This window comes from Arvicola amphibius, chromosome 10 (assembly GCF_903992535.2).
Source record: "Arvicola amphibius chromosome 10, mArvAmp1.2, whole genome shotgun sequence".
Taxonomy (NCBI): domain Eukaryota; kingdom Metazoa; phylum Chordata; class Mammalia; order Rodentia; family Cricetidae; genus Arvicola; species Arvicola amphibius.
In genome coordinates this window covers 100,603,835-100,628,531 of record NC_052056.1, presented here as the reverse complement: position 1 = coordinate 100,628,531, position 24,697 = coordinate 100,603,835, and the positions used below count along the sequence as shown (strand labels likewise).

The 24,697-nt window shown below is 50.4% G+C and overlaps 1 protein-coding gene across 1 annotated transcript in view; it reads right to left on the bottom strand.

Annotated features, from left to right (window-relative positions):
• Sdk1 (sidekick cell adhesion molecule 1) overlaps positions 1-24,697 on the bottom strand; it is a 935,030-nt gene that overhangs the window by 52,611 nt on the left and 857,722 nt on the right. The window contains exons 31-35 of the mRNA XM_038345621.1: positions 22,837-22,940; positions 18,639-18,709; positions 8,700-8,835; positions 7,590-7,649; positions 7,279-7,380 (exon numbers count right to left, since the gene is read on the bottom strand). Of these exons, the coding sequence (XP_038201549.1) occupies positions 7,279-7,380; positions 7,590-7,649; positions 8,700-8,835; positions 18,639-18,709; positions 22,837-22,940 (473 nt within the window). The remainder of the gene's footprint in view (positions 1-7,278; positions 7,381-7,589; positions 7,650-8,699; positions 8,836-18,638; positions 18,710-22,836; positions 22,941-24,697) is intronic.

Below are 24,697 nucleotides of genomic sequence, written 5' to 3'. Positions count from 1 at the left end.
CCATGCAGCAGCTAACACACCAACATAGATGGACTGGCAGTCACTACATCGCTCTTGCCATGGTGCTACATGGCCTCAGAGACAGATCTCTTCAAGCTATTGATAAGGAACCCCAGGAACTTCTGGGGTATTCTGCAGCTGACAGTCGTAAATCCCCCAAATAAAACAGCAATCATAAAAAATAGTCACATACATGAAACCCCAGTGCTGTGGAAGCAGAGCCAGGAGGACCCCTGGGGCTCACCAGCCTAATTTCTGAGTTCAAGATAAAAGTAAAAGACTGTCTAAAACCCAAAGTGGAGGGACATTGGCATGTGGGTCTTCCACTGTCCTCTACACACACATATGTGCATTGCACTTGCAATATACCTGAGCACTCAAGAACACGTGTACACACAAACACATGTGTATACACATACATGCACACACAATCATAGCCATTCATGTACAATAGCTATCCTCTCACATCAGATTTCATGTTTGCTAGCAAATGAATAGTGCTGGCTTGTTGCCCCTGAAGCCATGTTTAGGTGGACCCACTGCAGCCCTGGACTTAAGAACCTCAGAGCTTGGGAATCTTGTCATAGCAAACACACAGGATATGCAGGCTGGGTGTTGCTGGCAGCTTCTGGCATGTGTTGAGCCAAGGAAGAAAGAGGATGGCTAGTCTAGTTGGCTTTCTGTTGTTGGGTAAACACAATGACCAAAAATATCTTGGGGAGGAAAGGGTTTATTTTATCTTAGAGTTCATTGCTGAGGGAAGCTAAACAGGAACTGAAGGTTCACATAGCTTTCTGACACAGCTGAGGACCACCCACCCTGAGGTGGCGCTGCAATCATCCATCAGGGCAATGACCCATGGACATGCCTGTAGTACAATCTGATGGGGGTGATTCTTCAGTTGAGAGTCCCTTATTCCAGGTCTACTTTGTGTAAAGTGTCTAACTTCTACAGGTGGCTTCACTCGGTCTTTGGCAAGGCAGTGGAGCTTCCAGAGAGCCCAGGAACCCCCCAGTACCCTGGGATGAATCCTGAAGGGAGACAGATATCCATCCACTCAGTTCTGAGAGTTCTTGGAGAAAACATCTATGTAGGGGGATCATCCATGACTGACCTGCAGGGTACCTATGATGTCAGTACGGATTGTAAACTTGACAGGATTAAGAACAATTTAGGAGGCAAGGCTGGGCATGTCTGGGAGGGAATATCTAAACTCAGTTGAGTAGGGGAGACCCTCCTTGAATGTGAGAAGCACCAACCATCCCATGGGCTGGGGTCCTGGACTGAATACAAAGGAGAAAGTGAGCTGAGCACCTGTATCCATCTCTCTGCTTCCTGACTGTGGATGCCGTGTGACCAGCAGCCTCCTGCTCCTGTTGCCATGCCTTCCCACAGTGGTGGACTGTGACCCTCAGACTGTGAGCCAAATAAACCTTTTCTTTACGTTGCTTTTGTTGGGTATTTTGTCACAGCAAGGAGAAAGTGACTAATATAGTTTCTGAGGGAGGCCTCACACTAGGCATCTGCTATTGCTAGGACCACCCTAAGCCACCCTGGACACCCACTGTTGTCAGGGCCACCCTAGGTCACTCTGGACATCCGCTATTGTCAGGACCACCCTAGGTCACTCTGGATACCCACGCTTGACAGGGCCACCCTAGGTCACTCTGGATACCTACTCTTGACAGGGCCACCCTAAGCCATCCTGGACACCCACTGTTGTCAGGATCACCCTAGCGCTATTAACAAGGCTATCCTAGGTCACATTAGGCATCAACGGTTGCTAGGGCTATCATAGGCAATACTGAGGATTTCTGCTTCTCCTAAATTGTCCTGTCACACAGGGTTCCCACTTTGGCACTAGACTGTAGCAGGCCCCACTAGGTTGCCAAGTTTAGTTTTTGTGATCAGTGATTTAATAATAATTTGAAAAGAATTTGAGAGGCTAGAGGTAGGGCTCCGCAGTAGAATATTTCCCCAGACTTATTTAGAATTAAACGTACTTCTCTTTTCTTTCTTTCTTTCTTTCTTTCTTGTAGCTCAGCCTGACTTCAAACTCCTGATCCCCCTGTTCCTGACCCTGGAGTGCTGACATTAGAGACAAGAGACACATCTGGTCCCTGGCAGATACTTCAGTGCTCAAGGTTACTTCTGAGCCCTCCTTCCTGCAGACAAACCCAGCCTTTGATGCCACCGTAATGACCTTTATTTTCTTGTTTAAGCACTGGGAGCTCAGACTCCTACCCTGCTCAATAGCTGTTGTCACCCTTTGTAAGATAAACAAAGTTGAAAGCCACTCACCAGCGCTCTGCCTATGTTGAGGTTTTTGTTTGTTTTCTCCCTCTTGCCTGTACAGTGAGTTTCCCATCAAAGCGAGACCCAGGTCTTGACAGATCATGATTAGATTACACAAGAGCCACACAAGTCAGTTTCCTGGTCCCTCACAAGACTCATGCTGCTGAGAAAAAAAAGTCTTACTCTCATTAGGCAGCTTGAAGGTTCATATGGATTACATCCCTTGCCCTAGAATGACATATTGACCTATATTTCAGCCCAGATCTGTTTAACCCACAACTCAAGCAGTTTCATGACAATTGAGGTAGAAACTTCTGGAAGGATACTGGAGCCCACAAGCCTAGGATAGAAGAAAGAGAAAAGGCTACAGAGGAGACATTGGGGCTGGGGTGTGGCTCAGTGGTAGAGCCCCTGCCTAGAATCCCCCAGTGAGGGGCTGGGGTGTGGCTCAGTGGTAGAGCCACTGCCTCAAATCCCCCTGTGAGGGGCTGGGGTGTGGCTCAGTGGTAGAGCCCCTGCCTAGAATCCCCCAGTGAGGGGCTAGGGTGTGGAATGCCATCTTCCTGTCTTCTCCCCACTTCTAGGGTCATGTTTTCCTCTGTGCATGAAGGCTGAGCTCTGGGAACACTGTGACTCCATTCCACAGTCTCAAACTTCCTTTCCTGCTAGGTGTCCTTAAGCACTCTGTCTGAGACTCAAGACAATGCTCAGCTTGCTTCCCTCTGAGATCATTGTCTTCAGTAAAACATGGAGACTAGAGTTTCCCATGAGGTCTATGGGATCAGGGGCTCTCATTGGATACTCATCTCATAGTCCTGATGCAAGACCTTGTCCTGTGTACATGCAGCCCTGCATACAGCATGGCCACTGGGACCACCTGTGGTACCTGTGATGTCACTGCTGTGTGCTGGGTTAGCGCTGCGAACCTGATGGGATGGCGCAGTCCCAGGAAGCGTGGCAACTGCGTTAATTACCCCTGAGCGGCTGCCACTCTCTTCATTATAAACACGTTCTAACTAGCACAGTTCCGAATCCTTTTAATTTCACTTAATGGGCTCCAGGACTGGCTTAATGTGTCACTAGAGGGAGCTGAAACAGCTAGAAGCATGGTTCCCTTTCTCTCTTTCCGACCAACAGTAATTAAAAACCTGTAGGATTAGAGGAAAGGTAAAACCCACATTCTACAGGAAGATATTTTTTTTTTTTTTTTTTTTTTTTGCTGTCATTTAACAGCCTTGTGTGGCCCAAGCTGGCCTCAAATTCACTACGGATCTGAGAATGACCCTCAACTCCTGATCCTCCTATGTCCGCCTCCCAGATGCTGGGATTACGGGAGGATGTCGTCACTCCCAGTTTATGTGGTGCTGGGGTGGGTGACTAAGAGTGTCTGTTGTCCAGGTTCCTCTGTCCCGCCATCCACGCCAGGTAGTGTCTAATTGCCCACAACTGCAGCTCCAGGGGATCTGGCGCCCTCTTCTGGCTTCCAGAAGCACTGCACTTGTGTGCACAAATCTACACACAAATACAGACAAAGACACAAAATTAAAAACTAATAAATAAAAATAGTGATGGGCTGAGAAGTGAGATGGTTCAGTAGATGAAGGCTCTTGCGGCCAAACTTGATGACCCGGGTGTGACCCCTGGGACCCACATGGTAGAAGGGGGGAACCGGCTCTGAAAAGTTGTTTTCTGAATCCACAAGCATATGGAGGCACACGTGCACCCTCCACACATAAAATAAAATTTGAAATGTAGTTTTGAAAGCCATAGCTTCAAAGTAACAGTGTAATCACAGTTTCAAGACACTGTCCTGTCTTCCATGGCTCTGTGCCTTTCAAAAGTCACAGAGCCGCACTGAGCCGGAGGGACTGTGAGCCCCAAGTGTTTGTCGTCTCTGCTCTTCAGGGAAAATTCATGGCGCTCTGGCCCTTCAGCTTCTAGCGGACACTTAGTATTGGGTCCCCGCTGAGTGGAAGAGGGTAAGTTCTCGCTCTTTTCTAGAGAACTTAAAAGACTGCTGTGTGTGCATGTGTGTGTGTGTGTGTATATATCTCTGTGTGTGTATCTCTGTGTGTGTATGTGTGTGTGTTTGTGTGTGTATCTCTGTGTGTATATATCTGTATATGTGTGTGTATCTGTATGTGTGTATCTATGTATGTGTGTGTATCTCTGTGTGTGTATCTGTGTACGTGTGTGTGTATTTGTGTATGTGTATATCCGTGTGTGTGTATCTGTGTATGTCTGTGTGTATTTCTGTGTGTGTATATCTGTGTGTGTATATGTATATGTGTGTGTATGTGTGTGTATCTCTGTGTGTGTATGTGTGCATATGTGTCTGTGTATGTGTGTGTATCTCTGTGTGTATATATCTGTGTTTGTGTGTGTATGTATCTCTGTGTGTATCTCTGTGTGTATCTCTGTGTGTGTGTGTGTGTGTGTGTGTGATGTGTGTAGATCAGAGGTCAACCTTTAGTGTTGTTCCTCAGGCACTGTCCACCTTGTTTTTGGAGACGGTGTCTTCCTCTGGCCTAGAGCTTGTCATGTGAGTTAGGCTTTTAGAACAAGCATAGGAACCAAGTTCCATCCCCAGAACACATGTAAACAAGCAAGCAAAAACATTGTGGCATGTACTCTAATCGCAGCACTGGGGAGGCAGAGATGGGCAGATCCTTAAGGCTGTTTATCCACTGAGCCATCTCCCCAGCCCCTGCTTTTGTATGGTGTTGGGGCTGGACCCTAGAGCCTTAGATATTCTAAGCATATGTTCTACATGAGCTATGCCCCAGCCCCAGGGTGGCTTTTTCTGCTGGACTAAGATTGACTGCATGTTCGCGAGGATGTGAGCCTCTGCCTCAGGCTGTGAGCAGCTATGAACAGGGCAGAGACATGTCGCCTCAGCCTCTCTGTAATGGCTTCAGGAAAACCTGCTGGCAGTGACTATACAAGCAGTCTGTATGGAGAACACTGCCAGCCCCGCCACAGGATGTGTAGAGACTCCAGCCAATCCCTGAGGGGAAACAGGGACAGGAGGAAAGCAATGGAATCCCCAAATCAGTTTGTTAATTAATTCACTTTATATCAGAATTCCAGAATTTGCCCTTTTCCTCTCCTCTCCTCCCCTCCCCTCCCCTCCTCTCCCCTCCCTTCCCTTCTTCTCCCTTCCCCTCCCTTCTCCCTCTCTCTTCCACTTGCTAAAGTGACTGTCAGACTTACAAAAGGCTGTAAAATTTTGCAAACTAAGAACACGACCAGAGTTGTTAAATATGAGCCATGTGTGATGAAGGGACAGAAACGGACACAAAGGAGCCAGGCAGCTGGCAGAGATGCCCACAGAAGCAAGGAAAGCTTGAGACAGACTGGTCCACGTGTAAGAATTCAATAGCCACCGAGACTCACAACAGGGCGAGAAACTGCAGATGGGTTGGTGGATGGGGGTCGGGGTAGGAGACTGCCTTTCAAGCCATCTCCATCCCAAGAAGCTCACTTTCTATCAAGCACCAAACTCCACTATAGATCTTAACGGCATGGAGTGATTGCTGAGCATAGAGGGTGCCCTGGGTTCCATCCTCGGCACTGCATGGCCCAGACTTGATGGCACATGCGTGCCTATGATGCCAGTACTTGGGATTTGGAGATCAAGGTCATATATCCTCAGGTACATAGTGAGTTCCAGGTTAGGCTGGGTTATATGACACTGTCTGAAATACATAAGTAGGTGTTTCCCTATAACAGAATTGAGCTCACGCAAGTATCATGGATGGGACTCTTCCATCTGAGTCTTGTTTCCAGCTGGTGAAGCAGGCATCTGCCTCCTGTGGACTGGATCTTGACAGACTCATTTTTTTCTTCCCGATTTGTAACACTGGCGCTCAGACACCGGCCTCTGTGGAAAGGCTATAACTACCTTCTCCCTGAGGCTCACAGAGGTAAACAGTACACATTTGAACAAGAGGGGACCCAGAGAGAACACCCACTCTCCAAGCCCCATCCCACAGCCGAGCAGATGCCTCTGGTAACTCACGTAGGAGCTTTGTGCATGCTCAGTAAACATGAAGAGGGATTGTGCCAGGCCAGGTACATGCTACGAATTCATTCTATGGGCAGAAGGGCCAAGAGCCTTGCTGGGATATGAACCTATGCTTCCTCACTGTGATTCACAGATTTCTATACCACATCACAATGCTCAAAGGCTAGAGCTCAGAGTGGCTGAGTAACGTCCGCGAGGTCACACAGCCAACAAATGGCAGGGCTATTTCTCAGCCCCACAAGCTCATTCACAGAACCACAGCTGGGTCTGTTTGCATAACAGCCTCTGAGTACTTCAGGCTGACAGGCCCGGCCAGCCGTGATGTTCAGAGGGTAGCTGTAATTGAGGAACCGAGTAGGTGAGATGGCTCAGCAGGTAAAGGTGCTTGCCACCAAGCCTGATAACCTGAGTTCAACTCCTGGGTGCCACCATGCCTCCTCCCCCACCATGATGACCTGCACCCTCCAACAGTGGCCCAAATCAACTGTATTTCCTTCAGTTGTTTACGCCACCGCCATGAGGAAATAAACACACACTCTGGTAAGTTCTCTTTGTCAGGGGTTTGTCATAGCAACAAGGAGAGTAACGGGTACTGTGTCAACCTGATGGGACTGAGAATTTCCTAGCATAGGAGAGCTGCCTCTGGAGCTGTGTGCAAGGGCAGACAGCTGCCTAGGATGCAGCCCGCACCATCCTGCAGGCTGGGCTACCTGACGGGACACATGGGAGGGAGGAGGGAGCCCTTGATGCCTGCCAGCTCTTGCACTTCCTCCAGGAAGAAGCTGCTCTATCCCTCCCCACTTAGCGGATGGAAACTGGGAACCAAAAGGAATCATTTCTTCTGGAGTCTCCCGTGTTCTCATTATGAAGCCAGGTCTCTATGTTTCCTGCAGCTATCTGATTGATGGTGGTGGCCCTTGTCTGGCTGTGTGTGGAGGGACAGGCTTGGAACTCACCAGCCTCACCCACGAAGACCTCCACGGGCACACTGGCGGGGCTCTCGCCGATGATGTTATAGGCGGTCATGATGACTTCATAGCGCCGATACTTCTTCAGATCTGCAAGGTCAAACACCAAGGGTCAGCCTATGCTGGGCCAGCCTCTAGAAGTTTCCCTGATATGTGTGCATGCTGAGACACAACCATCAAGGAGGAACTCTGGCAATTAGAGCCACGAATCCAGGCTGGTTTTGCCTGAACTCTAGAGATGGATGAGCATCCCTGCCTCACGGCACCAGTCACAGGGGCCCGAGATGCTGTGCACTTACGTGTTAATTCATATGTCGTTAATGTGGAGCTGCTGTTCACGGTCTTGAAGCTGCTTTGGGCTGTAAGGGGGAAGGAAGGCAGTTAGCACAGAGGGACACTGTTCCTGTAATCCCAGTGTGGGGTGAACTGGAGGCACACTGCAAGCTGGACGGGGTGTTGTGCTGCTGTCTGCCTCAGTTCCCCGGCCCTGCAGAGACTGTAGGCTTCTTGTTAGCTCCCAGGAGTTACCACACTCCTACCTAACACATCAAGCAAGACACACCAGCCTGAGACAAGTGGTGGTGGGCTGGCCCTTTGACAGAAGGAAACAAACAGAAGGCATTGGTAGCAGTAAAGAGGATAACACTAAAGACAAAGACTTTTTTTCCCCCAGGCCTTCTGGGTTGCAGGTCTGTTGGCTGACCAATGCTTGCAAGCTGTGGGACTCCGGTCTGAAGGGGATGAGAAAGTCACCCATTCAGTGTTCTGGGACTAGGTATACACACGCCTGGTCCCCATCAACCTGCGAGGCACCAGGGACAAGTCTGTGTGCAGCTGGCACAGGTGCCCCTTGGTGGAAGCGTGGGGTAGAGCAGGGAGCCTGTTGCATGCTGGGTGAACCAACACTAGGCAGCTTCCTGGCCGGATGGGGATGAACTAGGTAGGAAGTGCTGCCCACGTGTTCTCCTACCCTGTCTGTCCCTCATCATAGAGATCTGCGCACCTCTGCTTTCTTGAGTGCTGGGAGTAAAGGCATGTGCCACCTCGCCTGGCAAAAAGGGAATTTTCCATGACACTACTTAGGGATCATTTTCTTCCAGAGAGGGAGGTAGAGAGGTAGGGTCCTCAGTTAAGCTGTCACTGGCTTTGGTGGGGTAACCGGCTCAGCAGAGGTCAGGAGACACCCACACATAGATTAGATGGGTGTGGCCTTCACCTCGGGCCCCAGATCCCAGCTTCCAGGTCCCCTGCCTCCATCTGTGCCCCCACTGGCTTCACACTACACTGCCTGCTCCCTCCCTGTGCCATCGCCTGACTCCTCTATAGTACTTCCCAGCATGCCTTGCATGGAGCAGACAGACATGGAAGGCTCACCTGTGAACCTCCCCCAGGAGAGGAGCACCGCTCACCTGTGAGTTCAGCACGCAAGGCAGAAGGACTCTTGAGTGTTTTGGCCTCAGGGCCCATGCCTGTCTCGGACTCCAGCTCACGGTAGTAGATCCTGTAGCCTTGCAGAAGGCCATTCAGGCTCTCATCCCGGGGAGGCTGCAGAGACATTGTACACTCAGCCATTTGGGGCTATTACCAGAGTCAGTATATACAGAAGGCTTAGTAGCCTTCACCTTGGTGTAATTAGCCCACCATGAAGAGTCTCTAGTTCAAGCCATGGTTCTTTTCTTTTTTTACAAATCATTTTTACACATATTTTATTTTTATGATTGTGTGTGTGCATGTGCACACATGCACTCACATGTGCAGGCATGTACACACACACACACACACACACACACGCGCGCGCGCATCATGATATGGATGTGGAGGTCAGAGGACAATTTTCAGGAGTTGACTTTCTTCTACAGTGTGGGCTCTAGGGTTTGAACTCAGGTCATCAGGCTTGCCTGCAAGCACCTTCATCTGTTGAGCCCCCATGCAGGCTCTAAGCCTCTAGTCCCTGATGGTTAAAAACAAAGGAGAGCTGGCGAGATAGCTGGCAAAGTGTCCGCCTGGCAAGCACTGGGACTTGAGCTCACCTCCCAGAAACCCACATGAAAAGCTGGGCAGGGAAGGGAGCTTGTGATCCTGCACTGGGGAGGAGACAGGAGGATTCCTGGGGGGGGGGGGGGGCTAGCCTAGCCTACTTAGTGAATTCTGGGCCAATGAGAGACCTGGTCTCCAATATTAGTGTAAACATCTACTAAGGAGCACATGAGGTTGTTCTCTGGCCTCCATGTGTGTATGTGTATGTACCTGTGCATGTGTGTAGCACCCCCCCACACACACACAACCCCACACACGAGTGCGGAATAGTGTGTGTGTGTGTGTGTAGCACTGAAGACGCTGTTGGAAACAGTATCTGTGAACCTTCTAGCTGGGGAGGTGGGGGTTCCCAGGCCTGCCACGAGGACTGGTCAACAGCTCCTGACTGCCTTCTCTCTGAGCCTCAAATGCGGCGATGATGGTGCACAGCATAGCTGCTGGACAGAGGTGGAGGTGTGTAACCAGATGCCCGGGAGGCTTGCTGGGTCACAATGGCCTTATTGTCTAAGTGGTTCGCAGACTCCCAATGCCAACCAGAGCTATGACTCCATCCTAGGACTTTTGGCACACACCATGGGGAGTGCCCCTACCTCGGCTGTGGTCTCAGCTAGTGGGAAACTGGGTCTCAGTGTAGCTGGGCAGTTACTTTAGATGAGACTTTTCCTTTCTTTCTCCCCTGGCCCTTCCTGAATGTTGCTGGCAGCATATGGGGGTCCCCGATAGGCCCCAGACAACTGGATCAGAACAATGAGCCATAGCCCAGGGACTGGGGGGGTCAGGTGAGTTTATTTTGTTTTTTTCTTATCTGCTCTTAGGGTGGTCAGGTTTAGGCAACAACATATAGGTTACCCACCCAGATTTGAATTTCAAAGTACTATTGCCAAAATTAACTGTTACCATAGTGTGTGTGTGTGTGTGTGTGTGTGTGTGTGTATACATGTGTACATGCATAAGGGCTGTTTGTGTGTGTGTATACATGTGGAGGACAGAAGACAATGCTGGCTGCTCTTCAGGTGTCTACCCTGTTGTTTTTGAGGTCTGGAGCTTGCCAAGTAAGTTATGCTTGTCAGTGAGCCCCAAGGATCTGCCTCTTTCTGCCTCTCCAGTGCTGGGGTTTTAAGCTCACACACAGCACCAGGCCTGGCTTCTCCCGTAGGCAAGCGTTTTACTGAGCCATTGTCCGTCTTCTAGCACCCTGTTAAGGCAGGAAGCCAGCGTTTTCTGTGAGTAAGAGGGATTTCTCTGCACATCTAGCATCTGCAGGAAAGGCGATGGATCTGTCCCTGCAGTGAAGCAAGAATAATGCTGTCCTTGGCTGTTCTTCCAGCTAAGTGGCCACAAAAGGCTCAGTGCCTCTGTCTCCCAGACTGCAGGTTGCTTCCTAGATAGGGTCCCCTAAGGGATGCAATTGGCTCTGTGCCACTGGACCCCTCCTAAGGTGAGGTGGCAAGGCTCAAGACAGGGTATGCAGTGGCTTCTTATACTCCTGGGCCTGTCTGCCCTCTGCATCCTCATGCAGGCACTTGGCAGAGCCATTGAGAAGTGGGGGTCCCCTGAACAGCTTGAGGATTAGTAGTAGCCTGCATCTCATTGGGGCTATGAGGTCTTCTGCTCCAGGAACGACAAAGAGCCATGGAGGCGGGTGAGGAAGAACTGTGGAGTTCCTGAGGAAGCCTTAGTGCCTGGAGCATGGGAAACCTACAAAAGTGGCTTGTATGCTGGCCCTGAAGGAGAGAAGAGTCGGCTATGACACAACCCATGGTAGCCATGGTGCTCTTCGTTCTAGAGGGGGCAGCCTGGTTGAGAAGTGCAGCCCAAGGGTCCTGAGCCAGAACTCGTCTAGGTTTTGTGATGTTTTCCACATTGTTGACTTCCAAAATGATCCACAGTCTAAGTCAGGAAACTTGCCAGGAAAGAGCCTCCTTGAAGTTCACTCAATAGCCATTCATGGTTCCCTGAACCACAGGCATGGGTCCTGTGGCAGCACATGGATGAGAAGCTCTTTGCCAAGCAAGGGACAGCAAGTATTTCTACGACCCGGGGGCAGCTTTGCTCCTCCTTGCTGAGGCCCCTGACAAAGAACCAGGGAGATGCGAGTCCCTGCCCAGTGGCTCTGAGTGCTGCCCCAGGAGCCGGCTCTGGTGGCTCAGATAGCACCATGTGGCCATGCAGAAGGTTCCAGCACAGTCTTTACTCACACCGGCAGGAGATGGGGATGGCAGGACTCGGGCTAGGCAGATGAGATGGCATGGGCTCCTGTTTCTGGGATCTGGGCTGGCTCTAATTAGCAAGAAGGGAGGGCGAGTGGGCACATCAAAAGCTCGCTTCTGGACTCTGCAGGTGCCAGCCCTGCAATGCCCCCTCCAGGGTCACCTTCAAAGCCTGCCCGTCAGTCTGGGATCACACCAGAGCGAGGATGGCTAAGACCTGTCCAGCTCTGCCGAAGACACACAGGCTGGGGACAATCACAACAGGGAACACGGGGAGGTTTGGATCCTGTTCACTCAAAATATCAACCGAACGGGACGCTGGGCAAAGGGAAACACTGGGGACACAGTGCGGTTGTGCCGCTGTTGGCAGACACACAACCCAGGCCTTGAGTGTGCAGGCTGAGGGTAGGGAGAGCAAGTGTGAAGGCAGAGCCGTTTCAAAGGGAAGAGGCCAAGCCCCTCCACCAGCCAGCATTAACCTGGGGCCATATTTTCCAGGTGGCCTCGGAAGTCCCAGAGTATCTCAGAGTGGAGTTGTGTGCTGTCCCAACAGGCATCTGCTGTGGTCTGGATGGGTGACCCCGAGGGAGAGCTGTGTGCTACAGGCCTCTGCCCCTTCCCAGTTTCCTTCCTATTGGTGTGACACAACACTGTGACCTAAAGCAATCCAGCGGAACAGAGGATTTTATACTTCTGGGTCACAGTCCATCTCTGAGGGAAGTCAGGGCAGGAACTTAAGCAGGTGCTTGGAGCAGAAATGGTGGAGGAACGCTGTTTGCTGCCTCACTCTCTGGCTTGTGTTTGGCTTTCTTATATAGCCTAAGACCACCTGCCCAGGAAATGAAAGCTGCCTGCCCAAGCAAACTGGACCCTCTTACATCAATTAACCCTCAAGATAGTCCTCACAGACATGCCCACAGACCGACCTGATAAAGACAATTACTCAATTAAGACTCTTTTCACCTGATGTTAATGCTGCCTAGGACAGTCCCCAGCTGAAGCTGATAGGAAGCAGGGCCTAGCAGGAGGAAGTCAGGGCATGGAACATTGTGCCCTTGAAGGGGACTGTGGGACCCCAGGCTCGTCCGTTTCTCTTTGCTTCCTGGCTATGAGGTGGTTACTTTGTTCCAGTATGCACTTCTCAACAGAGGCTCCAACTTGCCAAACTGTGAGCAGAATGGACAACCTTTTTCTTTTCTACATCAATTCCCTCGGATGTTTTGTTACAGTTCAGAAAAGGTGGCTGGCATAAGCACAGATGGCAGATTCTCCAAAGGCTAGGTCTGTCCGTGGGCAGCTCCTGCAAGGTGGGAGCTTCACACTCATGCAGGGCTTGGTGATTCTACAGGGACTCAGGGACAGCTTGTGTGGAGCATTGCACTGGGCTTAGTTTGCTCTGTATTCCTGTAGTTTGGCATCACAGTTGAGGTCAAGGGAACAGCCTTGGAAGTCTTTCCAAGTTGTTCCGCCAGATCCAAAAATGATGGGCAATTCGGGTTCTGGATTTAAATCCTGACACTGTGGCCTCCTTTTATGCTTCCACTCCCAGGCTATGCCTTGAAGCCCTGTTGGCAGAGGTCTGGCACCAGGCTTGGTCCTCCCTGTTGCGGAATATTCCTTTACACTGTGTGAAAGTTATGTTGCTGTGATTCGCTTAATAACCAAGATGACTGGCCAATGGCTGGATAGGGTACAGTTAGGCAGGAAAGCCAAACAGAATGATGGGTTGAAGAAGGGTGGAGTCTGGGAGTCACCAGGCAGATGCAGAGGAGCAGGAGATGAACGTGCCATGTTAATAAAGGTACCACCAGGTGGCAGAGCATAAATAAGGAATATGGGTTAACTTAAAATGTAAGGGCAAGTTACCAATAAGCCTGAGCTATCTGTCAAGCACTTATGATTTATATTTAGCCTCAGAGTCAGTTATTTAGGACTGGGGCAGTCAGGACAGGAAATGTCTATTTACACCTCCCAGTCCGAAGCCTGAAGTTCTTGGCCCAACACATGTCCCTGAGCACAAGGCTCCGCCTGCCCTGTGCTCCATTCCATAGCCCTACAGCACCCGCGACAGGCCTTGGGCACTGCAGGTGCTCAGTCGATGCTCATAGAAGTGAGCTGAGCATGCTAGAGAACAGGGGGACTCCTTCTACACGTCATTCCACCCGGGACTGGCCATCTGTGTGGGCAAAAGTTCAGAGGGACCTGGAAGCTCTTCCTAACTTCAGTGGCAGACTCAGAGTCTAGGATGGCTTTCCAAAAGTCCCTGTTCAAATGCAGGTGACGCACGGTTGTGGTTCACCAGAGAGCCAACACCCATTGCCCAGGAGGAGAATAGTGCCCTGGGAAAGACCCAGAAGGACAGTGCTTTGTGGGGTTGACAGAACTGAGTGGAGGGAGAGACCTGTTTTGGGAGGAATAGGACTCTACCATTAGCCTCTGTGGTAATCTCAACTGTCAGTTTGAGGAGCTAGAAACTCACCTGGGACATGGACTTCTGGGTGTGTCTGTGGGGACTATCCTGATTAAGTCAGGATTATCCTGAGGTGAGAAGGCCTGTCCACAGTGGACAGCACCATCCCCTGACTGGGAGCCTGGATTATATAAGCGGGGCAAAAGACATTCATCATTCCCTGCCCCCCTGACTGTGGGAGAAATGGGTCAGGCTACTTCAGGCTCCTGATGTCCAGGCTTCCCCACCATGAGGTACTGAGAGCCCAAAATGGGTAGCTTTGGTCAGGAAGCAGTGAGAAAATTTACTAAGAAAGCATTCCACCTTCCCGCTGCCTGACAGGACTGGGTTGGGTCACATAGCTGTGGCCTCTACCTGGAACTCCCTCTCTGCTCATGTGAGACATAGGTAGGCTATAGAGCCAAGCTCACCCCATGTTACCACAGAACCTAGGATTCAGGGAAGCAAAGCGCTCACCTGAGCTCTCAGGAGACCATGAGGTAAAAACTAGGATTCAAATCTGAATCCAGAGGGACAGCTGAGGTCTCCTGGGGTCTAGGCTTACATCCCTGTGACCCCCACATCTTAGAGAGTGGTGCAGGGGTTACCTTTGGGACTAAGTTTCAGTGACTTAGGGACACACAGGGTCCTAGGTAACCTTCATTACAAACACAGCATTAAACACAGGATGTGTGTATCAGACATTCTGCTGCTGCTGCGACAAACACCCATGAGAGCTACATGGAAGGAATTGAGGACTGCTTCGGTGTATGGGTTCAGAGGCTTTGGCTCATGGGTCATTTGGCTCCCATGTTTCTGGGCCTGTGGTGAGGCCAGAGGCAGAAGGAGACCCTTAGAAAGAGGCAGGCTACCCTTCAAGTGCCCGCCCCAGGTGGGGGAGATGCTCTGGAGGTAAGCATGCTTGCTGTATGATCCTCAGCACTGATGTAAAATCCAGCTGTGGCTGTATGCACCTGCAGCCCCAGCACTTCAGCGGGGCGGATGGAATCAGGAGAATCACCGGGGCTTGCTGGCTGGCCACTGTAGCTACAATAGCTGTAAGCTCCAAGTTCAGTGAGAGACTGTCTCTAAATAAATAAATCACATGGAGAGCAATAGAAGAGGGTACTCAATGTCCACCTCTGGCCTCTCCAAGTGCACCCACAGGCATACACACGAACGTGTGCATACACACACACACACACACACACACACACACACACAGCATGCCCCCAGTTAACTGCTTCTTAGACTCCTCCCCCCACAGCTCCACACATTTCAGCAGGCTCTTCTAGTTCCGGGTCCATCAATAGATTAGTTAGGTCCCTTATCCAGCTATTTCTCTGAAGCCCCATAACTGGTTACTACTCATGTCTAGAACTAAGCATCTCACCCGTTAGACTTTTGGGGGACATGCCATATTCACACCATGACAGCCAGCAACTTCAGAGTCTTTGCCAAGGCTGGACCTTCTCTCTGCCTCGTTCTCTGGGGAAGACTCCGCCATCCTGTCAAGTGTATCCATTTGTCCCTTGGGCAGAGCTAAAAGCCTCTCTCCACTGCTTTCCCATGTACGTCTGTCAGTCCAGCACATGGCCCCTTTGAGCGAGGAAAACAAACCCTGGGTTCCCAGCTGCCCCCCTGGCTGAGGTCACATATGTCTTGGCTGCCATTACACCCACAGAAGAAAGAGTCCCTTAGCTTATGCAAGAGGTGAGCAGGTCTTTCATTTGCCGGTAAGTATCTTGGGTATGTGTGAGGACGTTTCCAGACTGTGCTGAGGTGAGAAGAGGCCACTAAAGACGTGGGCAGAACTCTTCCATGGGCTGGGGTCCTGGACTGAAAACAAGGCGAGCCCCAGCATTCCTCTCTTGCTGTTTTCTAACAGTGCATGCAATGTGACCCGATGGCCAAGACCCTGCCGTCATGCTGTTCCCACCGTGATCCACCACACCCTGAAACGGTGAACCAGGAGGTCTTTGGTCACAGCAAGGAGCAAAATAACCAAAACAACCTCCTTGAGGTGTCAGGGCACATGAAGGGGCATGTGTGGGATTAGCGCACTGCATGGATCATGAGGGACAGTCAATGCTGTCATCGGCTCAGAAGCCCCCCACCTTGGGACACACACTAAAATCCTAGGACATGGGCAGAGTTGGAGCCTACTAGAGGTGAAGTCTGATTGTCCCCTAAAAGAGGTCCAGAAAGGCATTGATGAGGGCCCCATAGCCTTTCAAAACATTATTTTTCAGCACATTGCTAAAAACACAAAAGTTATAGGTGAGCTGCTTCCCGGGGAACGAGAACCTATATTCAAACGCAGCTCTTCTTTCTTCGTTCCAGTCTCTGATTTCCTAAATTATGCATAATTTTAATTGTGTTTCAAATTGCCCGCTGGTTGACAGGCATTTATTTATACAATACACTGGACTGGCCACCTCTCGCTCTGGGCTTTTTGAAATCCGTTTGTTCTGTTGGGCACCGGAGGGCACAGCTGATGAGCACATATGCCAAGTTCCTTTGGTGCCGCTCCATGCCACTTCACAGGCTCTCCGGCAGCCATGGAAGAGACTCGACACCTGTGCTGTTATGAACTGGGACTGGCAGCATCTCCAGGCCACAGAGACTTTATTCAGAGGGGATGGGATGCACCCCGCCCGGAGCACGCGCTGCCTGTATGGAAAAGATGTGCACCTCTTTATTGGCAGGCCAGCTGCCACGTCTACAAATAAGACACTGATTTTCTAGGAGAATCTGGCGCCGTAGGAGTGGAGGCAGTACAGAAAGGCAGGGAAAATTATGGGCGTGAGGAGAGAAAGAAGTCCCTCACCCCAGAGTCTGGTTGAACCCTTTCGCTAGCTGAGAATAGATTCAGATACATCTACCTAAGGCCCTGCTCCCCTCTCAGGTGGAACCTTCAGTTTTCCAGGCATCTCTCCAGAAACCCCGCTGCCAGTAAAAAAAACAAAACAAAACAAAACAAAACAAACACCAGGCTCTAAGCCCCTCACACAGCTTCAGTGGCTGTTTTCACTCTACCAGCTTAGACAACTCAACCAAGGTATCTCTGGACCCCCCCCCCCCCATGGTCTCCATTACCAAAGAGGGGGACAGAGGTAGGGAAGGGGAGGGTCCCTTAGAAACTTGCTAAGTATTGAAATTCCGGAAGTTTCCGAAATGGAGTCACAGTGAAGACCCTGAGACAGGACTCTTCTCCGGGAAGCTGTGCTCACTCAGGCACATCTTACTCTCGGCCTGGCCCTTTTTTCTACGTTTAATAGATTCTAACTCTGCTTCACACTGGCTCATCCTGAAATTCTCTTCTGCATTGAAGACAAGGACCTGGCTTTATGTGAGTCAAGGTCCCTAAAAGTTTAAGGGACCTCCTTGGGCTGCTGCAGGGGCTGTGTGGAGCTATGTTTCCATTCAACAAAAAGACCAGTCCTCCCTCCCCTTCCCCTGTGTGTTTGTGCAGGGTGAGAGACACAGCATCCAGGACTTTGAATTTCTGCTTGGAATGTTTCTGGCCTCCCAGCACAGACTCGAAAGGAAGTCAGGGCTGAAGCAGGGCCCCTAGGGATAAGGAAGTATGAGGTCAGAGATCAAGCATCCATGATACCTGCTTGTTTGAGGAAATAGCGGGACCCAGAGAGCCCTCTGGGGTCACAGTGGCCCCTGGCATGCCAAGGTCAAGGTCCTTTGTTATTTGCCGTGAACGGCTCCTTGACTCATAGGGCAGAGGGGAGCCCAGACTGACCCCTTCTTGTTCTGTCCTGTCCCCTACACTCTGGTGAAGCCCAAGGAAGCTGAGGGCACAGCAGTGAACTGCCAGTGTCACCAGAAAACATTCGGAAATATCTTTTTGTCACCTTGAAAGGCACCTGTCGCTGGATGGTGACTCTGACAATGAGGGACAATGTTATACTCTCAGCAGAGACCTTTGCTGCTAAAGGGCTCTTCTCTGTCCCTCCCATAGGTGACAGTGTCAACTTCCATTAGGCCGAATCTACTCTTGTGCTTTGGTGGCAACATCAGAGAGCCCCTGGCTGTCGACTTGACAGGATCTAAAATCATGTAGGAAGCAGACCTCTAGGCGTGTCTATGTGGAAATTTCTAGATTAGGTTAAGTGAGGTAGAAAGATGGTCCCTAAGGGTATCATCCCATGTCCTGGGGTCCCAGACTGGACAACAAGGACTTAGCAAGCTGAGCCCCAGCATCCATCCCTCTCTGCTTCCTGACTGTGGATGTCATGTGACCATCAGATGCCTGCTGCCACACCTTCCCCACCATGAGGGTTGGACTCTCAAACTGTGAGCCTAAATACACTCTCCCACCCCCTTAACTTGCTTCTTGCCAGATATTTTGTCTCAGCAAGGAGGTAAGGAACTAAGGCAAGATACAACCCAACACTTAGGTACCAAGAGACAACACGGTGCACTGAGGGATCAGGACTCCCCAGGAGTCACTGGCCACAACACTAGCTGGGTGATTCAGGCACTTTGGGTGCAAGGTGGCTCCTCCGGCTGCCAGGTATAGTCACATACTTGGCATGAGTGTGGCTTGCATGCAGGCTCTGTATAGCTGTCCTGGTTGTCCGAACCATGGAACAAAGGTGTGCTTCAGAAATAAGTGAGGTCCCCCTGGTTCTTACCTGCCACTGGATCAGAACCGAGGATGTGGTATGCGGTGTGGCTGAGACAGATCCTGGAGGCTCTCCGGGAACTGCAGGGCAGCAGATGGAAGGAAGCAGTTAGAATGCTCTTTTGGACATCAGTCACCCTTCAGTGTGAGGTGCCTTTCCTCCCTTCGGGCACCTTCACCCATCACTCATCTGCCTAATGTAGTAAGGTGGTTCCTATGCGGGAGTCCTCCTTTCACCCCCTTAGGGGTATACAGGTGAGCCCCAAACACCTGTGGGTCCTCTCAGGCCACCCACAGCACTCTGTGAGCTCCTGCCCAAGACCCTTCCTGGGCTTCCAAGTCTTTGGGGATGGGGGTCAGATAGCATTTTATGAGATCCTAGGTGATAGTGGTTCGCCACGAGCAGGCCAGGTGGTCACAGCGATGTCACGGTGCTCTTAGCTTGAGACACCGAGTGACTGTTGGTAGAGATAAGGTTGCTGCTGGCCACCCAGCATGCAAAGCCAGGAAGCTGTGGTGGCTTTGTGCTGGTCGCTGGAAGGACAAGGTCGGTATGACCCCTGTCATGGACAAGCCTGCTTTGGGACCAATAAAGAACCCTTGCCGTAGATCAGGTGCTGGAGATTTTTCTGCCCTCTCCAGGTCACATGGTCTTCTCTTGTGTACTAAACTGACCTCTTTCGCTGTGGCTGTGTGCCAAGAACTCTTTCACAGGGGCAGCCTAGGACTATTGGAAAACACAGATATTCACATAACAATTCATAACAGCAAAATTATACTTATGAAGTAGCAATGAAAATAACTTCATGGTGGGGGGGGGGTCACCACGACATGAGGAGCTGTCCTAAAGGGTCGCAGTCTTAGGAAGGTCAAGAACCACAGCTCTAGGAGAAAACCTTCTAGTAGTCCGTAGTCAATGTGGACCTTTATCCAGCCCAAGAACCCCGTGCACTCCATACATATCAGCCTAGTAAGAAAATGTGGGGGCTGGAGAGATGGCTCAGAAGTTAAGAGCCCTGGCTGCTCTTCCAGCGGATCTAAATTTAATTCTCAGCACCCACAAGGCAGCTCACAACTGTCTGAAACTCCAGTTTCAGGGTATCTGGCACCTTCACACAGACATACATGCAATGCAGGCAAAACTCGAATGCACTTAAAAAAATAACCCTGAATAACAACACAAAACCTATCTTGCCCAAGGCAGTGGTTGTTCTAGCTGCCTGGGTGCTGAGCCCACATGCATACAAAACCTTGAAGCTCATGCAACTCCCATTTAAAAAAAAAAAAAAGAAATGAAGGAAGGAAGGAAGAAGGGAAGGAAGAAAAGAAAAAAGAAAAAAATGTGGAATCATGTTTGGATCCTGGGGACTTTGAAGGCTCAGGTAGGGAGATTATTACAAACTCAAGAACAGCCTGGACCAGGACTAAAGCTCTATGTCAAAAAAACCAAACAAACAAAAAAACCCAAAAAACCCAATGGCTGGGGTGTGTGCTCAGTGGTAGAGCACCTGCATAGAATCCTCCAATGAGGGGTTGAGGTGTGGCTCAGTGGTAGAGCATCTGCCTAAAATCCCCAGTAAGGCACTGGGGTGTGGCTCAGTGGTAGAGCACCTGCATAGAATCCTCCAGTGAAGGGTTGAGGTGTGGCTCAGTGGTAGAGCATCTGCCTAGAATTCCCCAGTGAAGGGCTGGGGTGAGCACCTGCAAGGCCTGGGGTTCCATCCCTTGTGTAGTAAGGAAGAAATGTTAATCAGTCATCAAAGGCCCCCTCTCTCCCAGCTATGGTAGGGCTGGTCTTGCCAGTCAATCTCCACCTCACAGAGGGAGACAAAGGGCCACAAACACAATGCAAATCCAACCACAAAGGGAAATTGCAAGTCTCAGACAAGGGAGATGATGAGATAGGGGCCTCAAAAGCTACATTTGAATATCAAAGGGTTGAGAAGGGGCCTGGGGAGCCCAGAGAGTTCCTTGAATAGCTTTTGAGAAAGGGCCTATTCCCTGAGGTCGCAGGAGCCTGTCAGGATCCCTGCTCCCTGTTTGTCAGAGATAACCCAACAATGACAGCAGCTTGCTGGGTGTCTGGCTCTTCTAAGAATTAGCACACCATTGCAAATATTCTCTCCATTGTATCTGATGCAAGATAAAAACGAGCGGGTTTTTCTTTAGTTTTCATTTGATACTGACTTTCTACCCTTGTCCCATGCCACCTTTTGTCTGTTTGTGTGCGGAGGTTCCATGCATGTGTGTATATGTTTATGTCTCTATGCTGGTCCTTGGGGGAGCATGTGGAGGCTGGAAGTTAGAGTTGGTATCTTTCTGCTGTTCTCTACCTTAGTTTTGAGGGGCTTTTGCTGAATATCAAGATTCCCTACTTTGGCCAGACTGGCTGGCTAGCTAACCCCTGGGATCCTTCCTGAAACCCCCAGCTGGGGTTACAAGTATCGCTGGGCATTTTACATGGGCACTGGGAATCTGAACTCGGGTCCTCATGCTTGAGCAGCCAGCACGCTACCCACTGACCCATCTCTCCTGCATGTAAGGCCTCACTTTTAAGTGAGATCATTGATGACATTCTCCCTCCACTTATCCGTAGCAGTGAAAGGAAGGGTTTTGCTTCTGAGTGGTCTCCCAAGCCTCCTGCCAGGCACTTTGGGCCACCTAGCTACCTGGATGACATCATAGCTTCTTCCCTGAGCTCTGCTGCATCTGGATCTCAACACCTCTCAGGATGAGGGCCCGGGGCAGGTTTCTCCAGGGATTCAGGGGAGCTTAGAGCCCTACTCTTCAGGTACCAGTGGGGATGCTGGGTGTGCAGCCCGATTCTCTGTGGTAACTTAAGTTCCTGATGGGGAGGGGGAGCCACATTTACATTAACCATTCTTCAAGGCTGACTAACAGACCTTTAGGACTGCAACCCTGGAGAGCTGGAACGTTGCTAGCAGCCCTTTAGGACTGCAACCCTAATTGAACGTTGAAGGTCAAGAGTTGAACTGTCTTGGGCCATCTTAGCCCCTAAATAGCCACTTACTGTCTACTACTGTGTGCAGTCTAACACCCTCAGGACTTAAGTCCTTTTGGAATGTACAAACAGACCCCTAGCTTCACCCACCCAAGACTAAAACATATCACTGGACAAGTCTGAAGTCTAAAGCGGAGATGACTAACTTGCCTACCCGGTGTTCCCACCAATGTCTTCAAAATTGTTCTTGATTTAAAATGTTCTTATTTCTGCCACTGTAAACACTGTGGAATTGCTAATGTGTTGGAACATGGCAGTATTCGGGGTGACCTGAATCTGTATTTCACTGGGCTATGATCACTCATATTTGACTCCTAAGTAAAGTGTCTCCCATTCCTGTCGGGGTAGACCTGTTTTCTGTTTTGTTTTTGTTTGTTTTATTTTGTATTTGCATCAATGTCTGAGTGTGGCTGGGAAGCTGGAAATGGCTTACTTCCACCCCTGGGCTAGTCCTCGAGGTGCCCTGAAACTCTGTGTAGTAGAAGTTAAACTTCTGGGCTCAGAAAAGCATGTGTGGGTGGGGGGGGCTCACATGATGTGGGGTCACAGGGCGATGCAGCAGGGACCTGGTCCATTTGGAAACCACCTCACTGGAGCGTTAAATGGAAGAGACAGGGTTTTCTGGGAGTTTTCGCAAAGCCCTGGTGGCTGAACTAAGTGCCTGGCTCTGAGGCTGAACTGGGAGTTGCCCGGTATCCATCTTCTGCCATCCCACTTGTCAGTCTGCGACTGTGTCTGCTGGAGCGGTCTCCCAGGTTCACTGCACTTCCCCCCCATACCCAGGATGGGGTATCTTCAGGCCCAGTGCCTCCAAGGTCAGAAGCCAGTGAAGAAACCTTGTGGGGGGGAGATCTGAAACTCCTTGGACCCCAGCTTCCCCAATGACATTTATTTTTAACGACCCCCATTAATTATTCAATTTCTAAAGGAGGAGGGTTTTGGAAGCCAATCGAAAGGAGTTTCATTCCATATGGAAACTCTCCGGGGGACCTTGATTTATGACCGTGGGGTGTGGAGGAACACCCCAGGCTGTCAGTTACTAATGGACTTCTGCTGCTTGTCACCCCTCCCTGGTGACCTCTCCTCTCTGCTCCAGACTAGAGCAGGAACTCTTTCTGGGAGGAAGGTACCCTCCGGCCTCTGCAGAGCTGTGGGGCGAGGTTGTATTGGGCTGGCTTTTGCTCACCATCTTGCAGTGTGGTCACGGCTTCTGTTTCTACACTGAAGTCACTGTCCCCGATGTCATTGGTGGCCTTCAGGCGTAGCTTGTAGGAGGTGAAAGGTCTCAGCCTGTAATGGAATACAGAAATCAGTGACTACAGTCCTGTTTGTGTTATAACTAGGAAATCATGGAACTGGGGTGTCACACAGATGTCTCTCCTGCCCTGGAAACAGAAGTTACCCCGTTGTGATTATCACTGGTATTTTTGGAATTTTCCAATGATCACTGGTATTTTCAGAATTTTCCAATGATGTCCTCCCTACCTACCCCCTTTGGGTTATTGGGTTATGGTTTATTCCCATTCTACCCATTCTACCAGCTACTCAGGGTCGAACTCTCTACCCCTGCATGGGAAATGAGTTTCGGTCCCAGTGCACTGGTTCCTATCCTGTCAATAAATCTCGTGTGATTGCAGCAAGGATGGTCTCTCATGAGTTCCTGGGGGGTCATGTTATCCCGAGATTTGAGTGAGAGTCTTCCCACTCTGGGGGTCTTTCAGTCTGACTTAACTTTCATGTGACTTTTAGACAAATCCGTTCAGAAGGTACAAGCAGACCTCTGGCTTCCACCAAGCGGAAGGCTAGGAATGTCCCCAGCCAGCATCTGAAGCCGGTGCAGAGATTCCTCTGCTCTACTGTAACCCACCTACCTGTGGTTTCCACCAGTGTATTCTAAATCACCCCGACTTAGGGCTTTCTCTGTTGTTATTGTAAAAACTCCACGGACTTGTTACCATGTTGGAACATGGGGCAGCCTGGATCTGTGTTCCTGGACTACGGTCACATGTGTTGACTTCAGAATAAGTTCTCTTATCCCTTGAGGAGAGAGCTGTAGTTTTGCATAGGCGCCATGACGATCAGCTACTTTTGTGCTCCTTTGCCTCTGGATACATTGGATTACAGCATTTCTCCAAAGCCCGCGGGATGCTCCACTCAAAGCCCTAGGAATAATCTGGCCTTGCCAGTTTCTAGACCCCTAGAGGCCTGGCCTCACCAGCAGCAACCAGGAGAATCTGGTCTTGGTTGGTTTAACTCGGCTTAACTGAGAAGCCCCTTGAAGGCCCACTGCCTAGAATGATCTTTGCTGTGGTTTCTGGGGACAGCTTTTGTTTAGCTCAAATAAGCCACGTCCACCTGTTCCTGGCTTTCCAGAAGCCACTGTGTCTAGTCTCAGGGATAAACGGCTATTGTCCCCTGTCACTTTCCAGCCTCATATGCTGAGCGGCCCACCTTTTGAGTTAACTGCCTGCTTCTCCTGCCTGGTGTGGACGGCAGCATGGGGTCCCTAAAAATGTGGGCTCTGAAGTATACTTTCCAGTTCCTCGGCCCCAGCCATACTTGGAAGAGCCACTTTGCAGACACATCCTTGTCTGGGGATCTGATAGACGGACATCAGGAAGCTGTCCTGAGAATCAAAGCAGATGAGGCCCTCAGCAGCGGCTCAGTAAGCGCTCACTGGATACAGCTGAAACGGAGTGGGAGAGGTGGCTCAGCAGGTAAGAGAGCTTGCTGTGCAAGCATGGAGAGGACCTGAGTTCAAATCCCGATTATCATGTGGGTATGGCTGTGCCTGTGCTTGGGGAAGGAGAGGCTGGAGACAGGATGATTGCCAGGGGGTGGGGTAGGGGGAAGGGGGTTACTGCCTACCAGACTAGCTCCAGGTTCAGTAAGAGACCTTGTCTCAATGGAATAAGATAGAGGGACAGAGCAGGACACATGTCATCCTCATCTAACCTACGTGTGCTTGTATCTACATACACATGTGCGTACACCACCTCTGCCACATGCACTGCTGTTAGCATTCGCATTTCTTAGGTATTATCTTC